This window comes from Schistocerca serialis, chromosome 9 (genome assembly GCF_023864345.2).
Source record: "Schistocerca serialis cubense isolate TAMUIC-IGC-003099 chromosome 9, iqSchSeri2.2, whole genome shotgun sequence".
In the NCBI taxonomy this organism is placed as follows: Eukaryota; Metazoa; Arthropoda; class Insecta; order Orthoptera; family Acrididae; genus Schistocerca; species Schistocerca serialis.
The window spans coordinates 139,507,463-139,525,616 of NC_064646.1; the positions used below are offsets into that span (position 1 = coordinate 139,507,463).

Below are 18,154 nucleotides of genomic sequence, written 5' to 3' on the forward strand. Positions count from 1 at the left end.
CACTTCCATACATGGCCACACTCCACACAAATACTTCCAGAAACGACTTCGTGACACTTAAATCTATACTCGATGTTAACAAATTTCTCTTCTTCAGAAACGCTTTCCTTTCCATTGCCAGTCTACATTTTATATCCTCTCTACTTCGAGCATCATCAGTTATTTTGCTCCCCAAAGAGCAAAACTCCTTTACTACTTAAAGCGCCTCATTTCCTAATCTAATACCCTCAGCATTACCCGATTTAATTCGACTAGATTCTATTATCCTAGTTTTGCTTTTGTTGATGTTCATCTCATATCCTCCTTTCGAGACACTGTCCATTCCGTTCAGCTGCCCTTCCAGGACCTTCGCTGTCTCTGACAGAATTACAATGTCATTCGCAAACCTCGATGATTTTATTTCTTCTCCATGGATTTTAATTCTTCTCCGAATTTTTCTTTTGTTTCCTTCACTGCTTGCTCAGTATACAGATTGAATAACATCGGGAAGAGGCTACAACCGTGTCCCACTCCCCAACCACTGCTTCCCTTTCATGAACCTCGACTCTTATAACTGCCATCTGGTTTCTGTACAGATTGTAAATAGCCTTTCGCTCCCTGTATTTTACCCCTGCCACCTTCAAATTTTGAAAGAGAGTATTCCAGTCAACATTGTCAAAAGCTTTGTCTAAGTCTACAAATGCTAGAAACGTAGATTTCTCTTTCTTTAATCCATTTTCCAAGATAAGTCGTAGGGTCAGTATTGCCTCACGAGTTCCAACATTTCTACAGAATCTAAAGGGATTGGAATTATTATATTCTTCTTGAAGTCTGAGGGTATTTCGCCTGTCTCATACATCTTGCTCACCAGATGGTAGAGTTTTGTCATGACATGCTCTCCCAAGGCCGTCAGTAGTTCTAATGGAATGTTGTATACTCCCGGGGCCTTGTTTCGACTCAGGTCTTTCAGTGCTCTGTCAAACTCTTCACGCAGTATCATATCTCCCATTTCATCTTCATCTACATCCTCTTCTATTTCCACAATATTGTCCTCAAGTACATCACACTTGTATAGACAATCTATATACTCCTTCCACCTTTCTGCTTTCCCTTCTTTGCTTAGAACTGGGTTCCGATCTGAGCTCTTGATATTCATACAAGTGGTTCTCTTTTCTCCAAAGGTCTCAGTATCTATCTTTTCTCCAAAGGTCTCAGTATCTATCTTACCCCTAGTGAGATATGCCTCTACATCCTTACATGGCTACATTTTGCACTTCCTGTCGATCCCATTTTTGAGACGTTTGTATTCCTTTTTGCCTGCTTCATTTACTGCATTTTTATATTTTCTCCTTTCATCAATTAAATTCAATATTTTTCTATTACGCAAGGATTCTACTAGCCTTTGTCTGTTAATTACTTGATCTTCTGCTGTCTTCACTATGTCATCCCTCAAAGCTACCCATTCTTCTTTACTGTATTTATTTCCCCCATTCCTGTCAATCGTTCATTAATGTTCTCCCTGAAACTCTCTACAACCTCTGGTTCTGTCAGTTTATACAAATCCCATCTCCTGAATTCCCACCTTTTTGCAGTTTCTTAAGTTTTAAGTGATTAGTTTTAAATGACAATTAGATGAGTTTTAAATGACAGTTAGATAATTATGATTATCTAATTGTCATGAATCACGTATGTGTTGAATTGTCTAAATATGAGTAATGCTGCTGTCGCCGTTTGACTGTTATTCAATTTCCTTCTGGTTACAGTATTTCATTTTCGACTTTGTGGCATTTTTCAGATGATTACTTAATGTTCTTTAGAAATAAATGAAAAGTGGCTGTGAGAGTAGGGTGCGTGCATAAAATATACTGTATAATGGAACATGATTAAAAATTACTGCTTAAATAATCAAGAAAGAAATTTTGAAAGAATAATTGAAAGAAAGTGGAAAGTACTCATTATCTGAGTGAACTTTAACTGGCATTAATATCAGCAGATCTTCAATATTCAATACATATATTCAGCATTTAACTTTATGTACTTCTTTTTCTTGTTACTAAGGGTTTGGTAGGACAATACTGGTTCCTGATCGCCCCTCCTCTGCTCACGCAAATTCTTCTTGTTTGCTTTGATCCTCTTGATGCAGAATTCTCGGCGCGGGCGAAATGATGAACAGAATATGCACGTACGAATAAACTTTGCTTTCCTAATAACTTTCTATAACCCATCTTTAATGTACGGTTGGAACACACATTTTTTAACAGTATTAACTCGACGGAACTCGTAATACGTCCGCCCGCTATAACTTATGAAGACAAAAGTGAAGATTAATGAATTGAAGAGCGTATCTCTCCTTGTTTTGTTTTTATGTCTATATTATCTACTCGATTCTTTACATAAATAACATTGTTCGTCACACTATATGTAAAAAGAAAACATCATATTCATTCTTTGACCACACATTTATGTGGTACTGGTACTTGATTGCACGAACTGAAGGTATAATGTAGATTGTCTGTAGGTGTTGTCAACATGCAGTGTAACGAATTTGAAAATGGAAGTAATTTGAAAAAGGCTACAAAGCTGAAACTGTTGTAGTGTATCCAGGAGGAAATAAAATAAGTCGAGTGGAGAAAATGTTGTCATTTAAGAAATTTGTTACAATAATTTATTTATTTTTTGTAATATGTGTGAGATATTTGTGCTTTGGCATTGTTATGGGTCATTGCGCGTCAAGTTGATGCATATATTCTACGGTGGATGAAGGGAGTTTATGGAGGGGGGAGGGGGAGAGGTGGTTTCTTATCTAAGTATATAGATATGGTTTAGTGATCTCTTAGGGATCTAATTATAAATGACAGTTCAGGGAAACGTGTCGTTGTTCTTAATGCGATGGTTATAGTTAGATAATAGTATTTTTTTGGGTTTGCTGAGGGCTGGTTGACTTACGCTAAGTTTGACTACCATATCCGATGTCAGCAAGCACGTCCAACACCTTGGTAATGGTTTTTCTAACTTCAGTTGTGGAATGTAGTCCGTGTTAGCCTGTGTGGCTTGTCACTGGGTGTTACAGAGACTAACGGATGACAAAAAGTCTTTGTAAAAGTGTGCAACCATGATGCATTTATACATAAAATTTTTGTGTCTTGATTTCTTCTAATTACGCATTTCGGTAGACTGCCATCATAAGATCAATAACTTAACCAAGTAGTATCATGTACTATGTGACGAAATACTTTGTACTGGCTGTCTCAGTTACTGATCTAATGACGACAGTCTGCCGAAATAAACAAATGAAGTGTGATCTATATAGGAAAATATAAGGTTACTTCAGAGATCTTGAAAGGCAGTCATCTTCATGCGGTATATAAGTATAGCATAAATATTCTGCTGCTGATCCAATACTGATTTTGTACAGAGTTGTAAAGGTCCTCTTAACGTATTTTGCGACTATTAGAGTCGAGTATGGGAACTTTACAGAGAAAATATGCTTACTAAACGAAACTGAGCATGAGCCTAATACGAACACGTCTCTTATACTTACAAATATTTAAGTTCCTCAGTGACCGTCACGTTGAAATAACAACGTTATAAATCGATAATACTTCGTTTATTATCCTTTAAGCATGTAGTAGACTCTCTAACAATGCCTAGGTTCATCCACTGTTGTGTTAAAAGTTAAGCCCATCTCACTCTCATGCTGAAGTAACCATTGCTGTTAGCATTTCCACATTAATTTAACAGGTTATCAATTTTCCATATGCCGTTTCGTTTCTGTTCAGATATCGATAGGTCCTGCCAACGGAAGTTACTAACAACTACGCTGTTGTTCCTTCCACAAATTTCGTAAATAATTCCGCGCATGTAATAAAATGTTTTCGGGTTTCCAACCGCGTCAAGTACATCGAACTAACAGTGCGCACTGTGGAACAACGCAGGAAAGAACACGAGAGGTATTATCGCCTACGCTATCCAGAAAAATCTGTGTTAGCTGAGCATGCGTTAGGAAACGATCACCACATAAAATTTGACGATACCTCTGTCGTGGCTCGCATTAACGGCATTAATAAAGGAAGCTATTGAAATAAAAATTAACGCAAACACCCTGAATAGAGACGGTGGCTTGCAGCTCAGTGCTGCGTGGGATCCAGCGATCGCGCGGTTGAAGAGGGCACATCGAACGCCGACTCAAAACATGCCCATATATGGCAATGTCACGGGCACCAGTGACGTCACAGACGGCAGGTAGCGTATATGAGGGCGCACCAACAGCCCACTGCCAGTCATAACACTTGACAATGGCCAAGGAGTGCTTGGCCGAAAGCTCGTGTGGTTTTAAGCAATTGACGCAGTTTGATACCCGAGAACATTTTATTCAATGTTATCGCAGCGAGACTGTGCATTCAAACATAAATTCTGCGCGTGTTTCTGCGAATAAACCGGATCACAAAAATACTTTTACCCTACGAACCGACGTCATGCTTCCCACTTAATTAAGGAGTGCTTGGCGGAAAGCTCGTGTGGTTTTAAGCAATTGACGCAGTTGGAAACCCGAGAACATCTTATTCAATGTTATCGCCGCGAGACTGTGCATTCAAACATAAATTCCGCGCGTGTTTCTGCGAATAAACCGGATCACAAAAATACTTTTACCCTACGAACCGACGTCATGCTTCCCACTTACAATCATACTTTCTATCAAATTCTTCGCACTAGAAGTGCATGAAGTGGCTGCACGCGGCCGCTTCCCACGTAACGGCTCTCTACCCACATACGCTCTTTCTTTATTTTTCATTAAAAAACAACGACGCGTCTTGAAGAACTTTTCCGAGTGGGAAGGAAATCAGTAGATGTGATACACATGCCAGCCGCTGTGGCCGAGCGGTTCTAGGCGCTTCAGTCCGGAATCGCGCTGCTGCTACGGTCGCAGGTTCGAATCCTGCCTCCGGCATGGATGTGTGTGATGTCCTTAGGTTAGTTGGGTTTAAGTAATTCTAAGTCTAGGGGACTGATGACCTCAGATGTTAAGTCCCATACTGCTTAGAGCCATTTGAACCATTTTGATACACATGTGCAGACAAACAAATGCTTCAAACTTCAGAAAAAAATGGGCGATTTGTTCACAAGGAAGAACTTCACAAATTGAGCAGTAAATAACTCGTTGGTCCACCTGTGCCGCTTATGTAAGCAGTTATTTAGCTTGGCACTGACTGACAGAGCTGTTGGATCTCCTTCTGAGGGATATCGTGCCGAATTCTATCCAATTGGCGCGCCATATGGTCAAAATCCAGTGCTGGTTGGAGGTCCCTCTGCAGGTCCCTCAAGTGGGGAGAGATCCGGCGACCTTGCTGGCCCAGCTAGGGTTTGGCAAGTACGAGGACAAGCAGTAGAAACTCTCGGCGCCTGCAGGAGGGCATTATTTCGGTGAAATGTGAGCCCAGGATGGCTTGCCATAAGGGGCAAGGAAACAGGGCTGTGCTGTAACAGTGCCCCAGGTGACAGCCAAAGGAGTCGTACTATGGAATGATATGGCACCCCAGAGCGCCACTCCTGCCTGTCGCGCCGTATAGCGGGCGACAACCGGCTGGTATCCCACTGCTATCTGGGGCGTCTCCAGAGATTTATTCGCTGGTTATTGGGGCTCAGTTCAAAGCGGATCTCATCATTGACAGTCCTACTCCACTCAATGAGATTCCAGGCCGACGACGTGTACGGGGACGAACCAGACAGCGGTGTGATACCAGCCCGTCGTCCACTATATGGCGCGACAACCAAGGGTGATGGTCCGGGGAGCCATTTCTTTGTATAGGGTTGTCGTCCGCGCCACCTTTGCAGCACAGCCATACATTGAGGAAATTCTGCACCTCGTATTGTTGTCCTTCATGGCAGGCTATCCTCGGGTTGCACGTCACCGAGCTAATGCCCGCCTGCACTCGACGAGAGTTTCTACTGCCTTTCTTCGTGCTTGCCAAATCCTACCTTGGCCAGCAAAGTCGCCGGATATTTCCTCAATTGAAAATGTTTGGAGCATTAATGGCAGAGCCCTCCAGCCAACTGAACAGAATTTGGCACGATATCCCTCAGAAGCACATCCAACATGTAAGGTAACGGGGGATAATATGGAGCTCTTTCAAGTAGTTTGTAATTTAAATTTAAAGCACAGAAGCAGAAATATATTGGGCCGGTGTACTTCAATCAAAATGTTTCGTAGTAGAATTAAATTATAAAGATGTTTAGAACAACTGCAAAGTAAGTCATTAATTTATTATGAAGACACGATTCAGTTTCGATCTTTTTCATGCCAGACAAGTATTTGTATGTCTCACATTGCGTGCAAAGACGTCATTAAATGAAGGGAGAGAGTGAAACGGTGCCAAAACATGGCATTATTTCTAATTATGTAAATCTGATAGCATGCCATAAATTAGTTCTGATTTTAATTTTCCGTGCTAAAGAATAAAATTATGTGTTAAATGCAGAGTGAAAATAGTGTAATGCAAAATGGACATGAAAATACTTGTTTTGTGTTTTGATGAGCGTCGTAGTTACATTGCATAGTGTTTTTTTTAATTACAAGAATTATAAAATTATCTGGTGATAAATGTGTGTAAAATTATATGATGTATTTAAGTTTAAGTATTTAAATCTTATAAAAATTGTAAACGAATTGTGGCCATCTTTGGGAATTATTTTGATTAATTTAGTGTCACGTGACCCGACTAGGGACTGGGTATATGAGCAGGAAAATGAGGTCTCTGTCCGTTGCCCGTTGTGGTGGTAAGTTCGGAGCCGCAAAGTGCCGGAGTGTAAGCATGGACGCCGGTGTATGCGAATAAACTGTGAAGGAACAACGTGGAAGTGTGTGGGTGCGAGACAGTAAACCATGTGTACGAATTGCACCGATTATTATTTGTCCAGATCGGATTTATTTGTGAAGTTAAAAATGCATGGCCACAAACTTAGAAGTGTTTCTTTTGTAAATAAATAAATTTCAATCTGAACTTGTATTGTGTACCTCATTTTCGCAAGGTTGTGGTATAGACTTTTGTCTGGAGTGCCTTAACATGCGGATGTGAAGCGTGGACTCTGGGAAAGGCAGAGAAAAAGAGATTGGAGGCAATGGAAATGTGTATATGGAGAAGAATGACAAAAACAAGCTGAGTAATGAACAGATCTTAATAGAAGTGAATGAGAACAGAACGCTGCTAAATTATACAGGAAGAAGAAAATAAAAAATGATAGGGCACATAATGAGACACAACCAGTTCCTAAAGAATTTATTTGAAGGGGAACGTATTTTAACAACATCAAAGAAGATATGGGGATAAAATCGAGTGAAGATTTGAAGAGGATGACAATGGAGAGAGGGACGTGGCTAAATCGACGTTAATTTATGATGATGAGGTGGTATAGACAATTGTGTACTCAATTCACTGCTGTTCAAAGGCTAGCCAATGTGACTCAGTAGTATTAGGGCCGCATATGCAACCGTTCACTACCAACCCCCTCTGCAGATGAGCCACATGTAAAAATAGGTAATGAACGTGCCCGAGTACAGTTGCAAACAACTTTCTGTATCAATGTCGAGCCGAATAACTGCCCACGTAAGGGCCAGAGGTGGACCAATGCGGTACTGACTTGCTCAATTTGTGAAGCTCTTTCTTCTAAGTAAACCATCCAATTTTTTTGAAACAGAAATAATTTGTTTGTCCGTACGTATAAATCACATCTATCGGTTTCCGTCCCATTCGGATAATTCCTTCGTGGTACGTCACTCGGCTTCGAAATTACCACAAACCAGTGACGTATAAGGAGTACGATTTATCACGTCATAACACCAAAGATAGCAGTACTCCTTACGTAGTGTAACATAATTAACAGCGGAAACGGAGGTATGAAAACCTGTAAGCGTATTGTCATATCGCTGGTTTAGTTGCAGAGCATCTTTGCGGGCAGTGCTTTTGCAGAGTCGAGCACGGGACACGGGACTGTTGTGTTGTGGGTAGCTCTGTATGTGAAATGCATTGTTAGTATACAAGTTCAAGTGTTGCTACATGTTCTATTACGGTAAAGTGATGAAATATTCAGAGGAAAGTGCGTAATGATGTAGTTAAAAATGAGCAGTGCCGCCGATAACGTATTTGTGTATCCTCTGGTTGCATGTCGCACCGTATGTCAATCATCTGCGCCGTGTTCGACCTCTCAGTATGAACTAATGCCGATCAGCAATATAGTTTACCACGAAAGAGATCATTCAAATGCCAGTGTCTTGAAGCGAACGTGAGAACGTGCGTTCGTCATCGCTTTTTTCGCATCATCAACAATCAGCCGCGCACGCTCGTACAAGTGAGAACTGAGAACTGAAAATTTAATTTTATGAACAGTGTGATATTATTACTAGTGTCAAGGAGAACTGGTACCAAATATCTGTGTATGTGTGACGAGCGTAAGAACTTTCGTTCGATCATTCGGCTTCCGCATCTTTAACAATCACCCGCGTCGCATCGGTCACGCGTACGCTCTTCCAAGTGATATTGTGGACAGAAATCATCAAGAATGTTAGCTGTGATAAGCAGTTATGACTTAGAATGTAAACAGTGCAACCTGTGATTTCTTATCGTCTCAGAATACAGATGTTCATACCTGACGTAGGACTGTTGTGTTTGACGTTGAGTGGCTCCCCTAGCCGGCCGCGGTGGCCGTGCGGTTCTAGGCGCTCCAGTCCGGAGCCGCGCTGTTGCTACGGTCGCAGGTTCGAATCCTGCCTCGGGCATGGGTGTATGTGATGTCCTTAGGTTAGTTAGGTTTAAATAGTTCTAAGTTCTAGGGGACTGATGACCACAGCAGTTGAGTCCCATAGTGCTCAGAGCCATTTGAACCATTTTTTGGCTCCCCTAACCTGCTTGCATATTTAGAACATAGTTTCAGGCAGGTCCGTCAGCAGTGTGGAGCAAAGCAATACGACCGCCGCTGGATTATCAAGTACGTAGTGTGGACAGGGCGCACGGTCAAGAAGCAGCAAGCAAATATACCAATTATGGGACCCCCGCCATTTCACCCCCGGGCGTGTTACAAGCCTTCGCGGGTTTGCTAACTAAAACTTTGCGAAATATTGGGAATCTGTGGTTACCAGCCGCTAGTGACCTCCTTCGTTGTCAACTTCATTGTGCTTTACCCGCTGCGGTACTCTAGGTGATATTGTTTACGAAATGAACAACATCAAGGAGTGGAGTTGTTATCAGACGGTACATACAGGATGGACAGGGTGCGTACAGTGCACTGCTGCTCTCATTACACCAGAGACTGCGGGGAGTACTGTACAAGTTTCTCTCGGAACTTGGACCATGAACAGCTCTTCAAGTGTGTGTTCAATCCGCACTGATGTACGGAGACTTTTCATCGCATTTCTCTATATTCGCACCCATTGCAACAAGTTAAATGTCTTAATGACTTGTACTTTTGTCTTAAAATGACCTTTTGTCAGCGGGTCCAATAACAGGCTGTAGTCAGTCAGTAACCCGCTGGTTGCTACAGACGTGCTCTTTACATTCCACGCTGAGGCTGCTTTTGTCGTGGCTGTACAGCTCGCCAAATGCTAGTGCCTGTGCTGGAAGACGGCGTTCTGGTCGATACGAAATCGGGACGGATGACCTCGCTGCTTGGTCCCCTCTCCCTGATCAACCAACCGATACGAAATATTTATTATCAGATTCTTCTAAAACTATTCAAATTTTAAAAAGTTCTCAGAGTTAAAAACACCTTGCGTAAACATTGCGTATGGTAGATTTTAGCTCATACATTACAGTGAATGAAATATCAACAGTATGACGACAAAATGTAACAAACGTGAAATTAGAATGAAGAGTACTAAATGCCTGGATGTCCAAATAATTAACAAGGAAGATAAGAGTAATGCTAACTACGTTCTGTATATAAGAAAAGATTACATAACACGTTTAACATTCAGAACTTGCATCTGAATGTTTTCCCTATCTGTTTACGAATTACGTTAGCCCTTTAGAAGAAAACCGAGCGAGGTGGCGCAGTGGTTAGCACACTGGATTCGCATTCGGGAGGGTGACGGTTCCAACGTGTCTCCGGTCACCCTGATTTGGGTTTCTTGTGATTTTCCTAAATCGCTGAAGTCAAACGCCGGGCTGGTTCCTCTGTAAGGGCACGGCCGATTTCCTTCCCCATCTTCCCCTAATCCGAGCTTGTGCTCCGCCTCTAATGACCTCGTTGTCGACGGGACGTTAAACACTAATCTCCTCTTCCTCCTCCTCCTTCTTCAAAAGAAAAATCATATTTCTTTAAAGGTCTCAGAAGATAAAACAGTTGGAAATACTAACAACAAGGGGAGACTTCTAAGTTGTCAGTTTTAAATATTTCCGGAACCATGTAAAATACATATCCGCCCAAAAGTATTTTAAAAAAGTGTTCACGGAAAGATGTGTAGTCTCTTGTTTTAGCAATATTAATTACATTTAGTTTTACTAAGTAATTTTTTTTTTCAAATGGTAATAAAGTAATTTGTACCACATGGGTTGTAGATCTGAAAGAGACGAATTCACCCCCAGAACTTCACGTTTACTCACTCAGCTTCACTATTCTTCCACACTTTGCTCCTTTCAGCTGATTATTGTGTAGTTGATGACACTGAAAGACACTACTAGCTGTATCTCCTAATAGATGTCAGGTGCAATAGGTATATCCCAACATGGTTAATAGTTGGATACCGTCAAGGTTCTGGTCAACAACGTCTGAACCGCCATACTGAGGGATCGCAGCATTGTGCACCAGGCACTGTGTAATCCGTTCACATCTAAGCCTGCCATACGATGACAGGTAATGGACTCCCTGAAGCAACCTGTGCTAACCCACAGCATTGGCCGAAGGCTAACAGCAGTCGGAGCAGGGAATAGCCGTTCCACACGTAGGCTGCCGTAAACACCACAACGCAAGCGACTGCGTTTGGAGTGCTGCCGTGTCTGGGCACGTGAACTGCTGATGAATGGCGTCGCAGTGTGATGAACGATGAATCGAGGTTCTGCACTGTCCCCAGTGGCCAACGTCGAAGGGTATGTCAGCTGCCTGGGTTGGGTTGGGTTGTTTGGGGAAGGAGACCAGACAGCGAGGTCATCGATCTCATCGGATTAGGGAAGGATGCGGAAGGAAGTCGGCCGTGCCCTTGCAAAGAAACCATCCCAGCATTTGCCTGGAGCGATTTAGGGAAATCACGGAAAACCTAAATCAGGATGGCCGGACGCGGGATTGAACCGTCGTCCTCCCGAATGCGAGTCCAGTGTGCTAGCCACTGCGCCACCTCGTTCGGTTCAGCTGCCTGAGAAGGAGCTCCATTCTTGCAGTGTTTTGGAGTGGCAGAGAGATGTTCCTGCTGGGATCATGGTCTGGGGAGCCATCGTATATGACTTTAGGTTATAACCCTCCTACCTCTTCGGCTAAATAGGCTTTTCTATTTGACCGTGTACCTAAAGTCCCTAATCTGTGGGGAAAAGGCATCTACTCCGAAGAATAATGCAAAACCGAGAGAAGTAGATGAATTTATAACCGAATCGCCACTGTTCGGTATTATAGCAATGACGATTAGAAACAAAGTTCGGTTAACTTTATATATTTTTATTACGTAAACTAGTTTTTAATTAACAGTAGTTAGCGGATAATTTGGAAAAAAGTTATTTCAGAGTTTTCGTTAATGAAAAGAGCCAACGGTAGCCAGTTCCTCGCCGGAAAAAGAATAACTAAATTTAAACTGAACTTTATACACGTAACCAATCTTAGGTAAGAATAGTTATTGGCGTCATGACGTAGGAACAGTGCGTTAGGTATTCAAGTACTTCAAGTACTTCATACCACACGTCACAGTAGTCAAATAGTAATCCAATAGCAAACGCATACAACATATGAGTAATACTAACTGTCGCAATTGTAGCAAGCACAAAGACTGTTTGAATTTGCTCATTGGTAAGGACTGTCATTTACCTAGCAGTTACTCTGATATTTCTTTGTAATATAATTCATAAATTATGCCACAAGCTATAAATTAGAACTGTGCTTTGACAATGAAATTCAGTGTCCAAGTTACGTAAAGTTTTACTAACATTTTTTTTATTATCAAAGTTACTTTATTTTTAGCAGGTGAATTAATACTGACTTTTGCATCATTCTATTTCTGACATTATTCATACTATAGCCAAAGATTTCATTATTACGTAGTTGTCCAAAAGTTGTAAAAATTACGTTTTCATAATCTAATAAATTAATGTTTACTTCATTTTCAGTTCATTTTCTGATTATCTCGGTTCGTACAAAGGGATACGATGGATACTACTTGGATAACGACCTAGGAAAATTATTTACGTCACAATATGCACGAAAACAATATTATTTAAGCAATAAAATTCCAACTAAGCTGGTCAGCCTTTACACTTCCAGTTTTAAAAAGTGTAGATCTTACTTCACTTTATGACGCCGTTGGTTTGTCAAGTGGCTTCACTTAGCGGTAAAATAGAGCACAGATTGATCTTCTTTCCATACCATAGCCAATAACGAGGACCGACAGTACTTTTGATGTTATGTGAATTACTCTTGCTGCATTTGTGCTGTCTCCATTAAATCCCATGCACATAGCTTAAACGTATGAAACATCCGCCAAAACAACCATTTCGGTTTTCACTGTTCCAAACTTCGGGAACAGACTTTTTATATCTGCACTTTTGCACAGCCACACCGGCGTATACACACAAACATCGACACTAATCGTCTCTTCGCGACTCGGAACTGCTACTTTTTGGCACGCTCGCACGCCCGGCGATAATGCATTTTCAATTTATTACACTCTTTGACAATATGTTTTCCATGAATAGGCTAGCATGTCAACTTAAATGTTAAAATTCCATGCGTATTCTCTTTCTTAAACAACAAATTGCATTTGTACTTGACAAAATATTTACAAGAATAATATCAGCACAACTAATAAGACAAACTTCGTAAAACACATAGAAAATGTATGATCATCCACAGAGTTGTGGTGTTACAAGGTCACAGGTGGTACCTGCTGAGGGAGCTGTGACGGTACTTCAGTATGTCAAGGACATCAGCCTTCTCGTGTGTAGCCTGCGGTAGTATCGTGGTGCAGTTTTTCGACACGGCAATGTTCTTCCACATGTGACACGTGTCTGCATGAACTATCAGCGTGATATTGAGATACTCCAGTGCCGCTAGGTCCTAGATATGTCCCCGACAGAACGTGTATCGGGCGAGCTCAGAAGTCAGTTCCATCCCAGAGCCAGTATCCAGGTTGGTTGGTTAATTTGGGGGAGGTAACCAAACAGCGAGGTAATCGGTCCCATCGTATTAGTGAAGGATGGGGAAGGAAGTCGGCCGTGCCCTGTCACAGGAACCATCCCGGCATTTACCTCAAGCTATTTAGGGAAATCAGGGAAAATCTAAATCAGGATGGCCGGACGCGGGAAAAATGTTCAAATGTGTGTGAAATCTTATGGGACTTAACTGCTAAGGTCATCAGTCCCTAAGCTTACACACTACTTAACCTAAATTATCCTAAGGACAAACACAGACACCCATGACCGAGGGAGGACTCGAACCTCCGCCGGGACCAGACACACAGTCAATGACTGCAACGCCTTTGACCGCTCGGGTAACCGGACGCGGGTTTGAACCGTCGTCCTCCCGAATGCGAGTTCAGTGTGCTAACCACTGCGCCACCTCGCTCGGTCAGTATCCAGGATATCAAGGACCAGCTACAACGGTTGAGCGCCAGCTTGCCTTGGGAAACGACACGATGGCCTTATCACACCCTTACCAACTGAATCAGAGTATGCATCCAGGCCAGAGGCAGTTCAATGTCATAATGATAAGAGGCCCCAGACAACCAAGTTCTTTGTAAATCTGACTCAATGTTTTAATCACTGGATTAATATGAAGTTTTATGTAGTTTTCTGCTCTCCTTCTCGGTGCTTCATTTTTATTGTGAGCCAGTATATTTGCAGAGTCTTTTCTGAGGTATTTAGAGAATTAGTTTTTTTACGGGAAGAGCTTGCAACATATCTTTCCTAGCTATACCTGTGGGATCGTCGTCCTGGTTACTGAGGAAGCCAGACATGCTTTCGAGAGTCGAGTAAAAACCGGGCACTGTCCAGTCTGGAGATGATAGGTGTGTCTTCCCGTAATTAATCTAATTGTAAATGGTTTGTAGAGCCTCGTATGCAGACCAGTGACTTCCTTACTACGACAGGTGTTTCGAACACCTGTTAGAAATAAATCTGTGAGAAGTGCAGTGTTTACACACGAAAAAAGGAAACAGAAACTGCAGAAAAAAATCCCTGACGTCTCTTAGGCGTAGTTGTTACTGACGCAGTACGAAATACGATAAGACACGCCGCAGTAAAGATCGTAAGACACGACATTATCCGTGCGACACTCACGTTCGCACAGCAGTGATGCGACAAGCAACAAGACACAGCAGGCGGCAACAGCCTCACGTGTGGCACTTCGCAGCCGGCCTTTACGCGGACAACATTCAAATGTTTCACGTATTTTCTTCAGCCTGGAAAGAAGTATGGCTCTCCTCCAAACGTTAAAAACAGTTTCGATATGTTAGCTACGTTTGGTATGCGGCACTGTCTGACCTAAAGTGTGTCAAATGTAAACGAGCCAGCAACTGCATTTTTTTGCTGCAAACTTTTCAAAATAGGCCCTATGTTCTGCTTATTTTCGAAGTATCCAGTAAGTGTGGGCAATAGCTATGATATCGTACTATAAGATGCAAAAAAGAAGTATTTTTTACCAAATAATTTCCTCAAAAGCGAATGAGAAAGCATATATAGCAGAGAACATAGTGTTTAATTTTTTATGCGAAAAGTAAAAAATTTACTGAGGAAATAATAATGGAGATGGATGTAGCATTGCATCATCTACATAAAACAGTTGTTTATCAAACACATCAAATGACTTGAAATTTCTCTCCTAATGTACAGTAAGATATAATTGCATGGCGCAACCGCCACTCCGTGTTGCGCTGTGACGTATTACAGAGGACTGTATTGGTACTGTATTGCTGCCGTCCCAGTTTGAACAAGTCATGTTACTTCAACTACGTTTCTACACTCTCCACTAATGCGGGTTGCTTTTGTACGGTATCGCAAATCGCATTGCATTTCATATTACATATAGTATCGCCCCAGTGAGAACTGTGTGTTAGGAAAGACACCCAATATACAGCAAATGGAAATGAAGGAAGTTGTCTATTATGCATGCGCTGCTGGTGGGACGTTAAATGTGTTGCAAAGTTAAGTTTATACGCTGTATTGTGACAGGTACCTGGTGGGGCGTGGCTACCGCCGGAGGAGTTTTGTGGAGACCATGTGCTAGGCAATGCCTCTATTACCGTGGTTTTGACGTGCCTGCAATCAGCCAGCGCACCGTAGGTACATGGAGTACCTGATTTGATGGAATGGCCAGCCGGAGTCCACGTTCCATCCTCCGCAGGATATCCATCACTCATCCACAGTGATCTAAAGTACAAGAGGTAGCAAATTAAGTTGGTCTAAATCAAATATATTATAATTTAGTATTTGATCAATCATCATATCGATATTGGGATTTCTCTGGCGGTTATCACAGTACAAGGTCTTGCAAAAATGGTGTAAGACATGGAAGGTAAATATAAAAAAAGTAACTTTTCTTCATACTCAAATAAGAAACAAGTGTGGCCGCAGAAGATTCAACCTTGCAATCCCCTATCACTGAGAAGAGCTGTCCGTTACCTTCAAAACATCACTGCAAGGACGTGAGAGGATGAGAAACAATATAGGAAAAGAAAAAAATCAACTTTCAGGTTTCCTGAGTGAAGTTTCCAAGTCTCTGAGTTTGCAGACGAGTAACTGTTATTATTTTTTTCTTTCAAGGTATTTCGACAGCGCCCCTAGTTGCCGTCGTCGGATGCTGAGAAAATACACACATCAAAAGAAGTTTTGCATCACCTCGGTTCAGAGAGTTCCGGCACCTGTACAGAAAATTGGAATAGAGATCAACGTAAACAACATTTCTACCCTTTTTATTGCACATGAAAACCACACATTGCATGTTGTATCACCATACAGCGAGAACTTAAGTGGTGGTGGTCTAGACTGCAGTACACACCGGTACCTCTAATACCTAGTAGAACGTAATCTTGCATTGATGCATAACTGTATTCATCGTGGCATACTATCCACAAGATCATCAAGGCGCTGCTGGTCCAGATTGTCCCACTCCTCCACGGCGATTCGGCGTAAATCCCTCAGAGTGGTTGGTGGGTCACATCGTCCATAAACAGCCCTTTTCAATCTATCCCAGGCACGTTCGATAGGGTTCATGTCTGGAGAACATGCTGGTCACTCTAGTCGAGCGATGCGTTATCCTGAGGGAAGCCATTCACAAGATGTGCACGAGGGGGGCGCGAATTGTCGTCCATGAAGACGAGTGCCACGCCAATATGGTGCCGATATGGTCGCACTATCGGCCGGAGGATGGCATTCGCGTATTGTACAGCCGTTACGGCGCCTTCCATGACCACCGGCGGCGTACGTCGGCCCCACATAACGCCACCCCAAAACAGCTGGGAACCTCCAACTTGCTGCACTCGTTGGGCAGTATGTCTAAGACATTCAGCCTGACCGGAGTCTAGTTGAAGGAATATGTGACACTCATCAGTGAAGAGAACGTGAAGCCAATTCTGAGCGTTCTAATCGGCATGTTGCTGTGCATCTGTTTTGCGCTGCATGGTGTCGTGGTTGCAAAGACGGATCTCGCCATGGACGTCGGGAGTGAAGTTGTGCATCATGCAGCCTTTTGCGCACAGTTTGAGTCGTAAAACGACGTCCTGTGGCTGCACGAAAAGCATTATTTAGCATGATGGCGTAGCTGTCAGGGTTCCTCTGAGCCATAATCAGTAGGTAGCGGTCATCCACTGGAGCAGTAGCCCTCGGACGACCTGAGCGAGGCATATCATCGACAGTTCCCGTCTCTCTGTATCTCCTCCGTGTCCGAACAACTTCGCTTTAGTGCAAACCGAGATGTCTGGACACTTCCCTTGTTGAGAGCCCTTTCTGGCACAAAGTAACAATGCGGAAGCGATGAAACCGCGGCATTGACCGTCTAGGCATGGCTGAACTACAGACAACACGAGCCGTGTACCTCCTTCCTGGTGGTTTGACTGGAAATGATGGGCTGCCGTCTAATATGCGCTGCTTATGCATGATTGTTTACGTCTTTGGGCGGGTTTAGTGACATCTCTGAGCAGTTAAAGCGATTTTGTCTGTGATATCATATCCACAGTCAACGTCCGTCTTCAGGAGTTCTGGGAACCGGAGTGATGCAAAACTTTTTTTGATGTGTGTATTTCGTTGCTCACTGCTTGCGGTTTAGTTCAAGTCCAAACAATAAGCAACGAAATTTGCACCTTACATATGACAAAACAACCAATGAAGTCGTCGAAATATCGTAGAAGGAAAAAAATGATTGTGACGCCACTATGTGTTTTATTGTTTTGTCACATGAGTCTGCCCTGTCTTTTACGTATGTTAACTGGAGTGTAATGGATTAGCATTTTATACCATGAAATATATTCTTACTTTTTTTGGACATCGATTTGTTTATTGCAGGAAGGTTATGTTTAAACGTTAATGACGCCTTTTTGGCTTGAGTTTATGTGAAATGGTGGTATGTTTATACCAGCGTGTCTAACGCCAGGCGAGATAAACAAACTATATCTCATTCTTAGATTATGAAGTTTTTACAGCGGTTGTTACCTAAGTAGTAACATATGAAGTGGTACAGACGAATACCAATGTTAGTGCATGTGGGGGTATGATTAGTACTATTCTAAGACTTTTACACATCAGTGAAAATAAATAGTATTAATCGTATACAGATACAAAATATTAACTTTCTTGCATAATGTACACATTGTATAATGAATACTAACTTAAATGGAACACTCTCCTGCCTATACCTACACATATACACTCTCAGCAGCAATGCAGTACGTGCCGCCACTTTGGTGTTGGAGCCAAACAGGCAGACACCTGAAGGTAGCTGACGTCATTGCACGTACAGTAGCTTACTTACCGTCACTCATGATAATAAAACTGTTGAT

The 18,154-nt window shown here is 42.3% G+C and overlaps 1 protein-coding gene across 1 annotated transcript in view; it reads left to right on the top strand.

Annotated features, from left to right (window-relative positions):
* The window catches only part of LOC126419226 (uncharacterized), a 117,458-nt gene extending 102,009 nt beyond the window's left edge, over nucleotides 1-15,449 (top strand). Inside the window, exon 6 of the mRNA XM_050086362.1 lies at nucleotides 15,333-15,449. Within this exon, the coding sequence (XP_049942319.1) occupies nucleotides 15,333-15,443 (111 nt within the window). The 3' untranslated portion in view covers nucleotides 15,444-15,449. The remainder of the gene's footprint in view (nucleotides 1-15,332) is intronic.
* The last annotated feature ends 2,705 nt before the right edge of the window (nucleotides 15,450-18,154 follow it).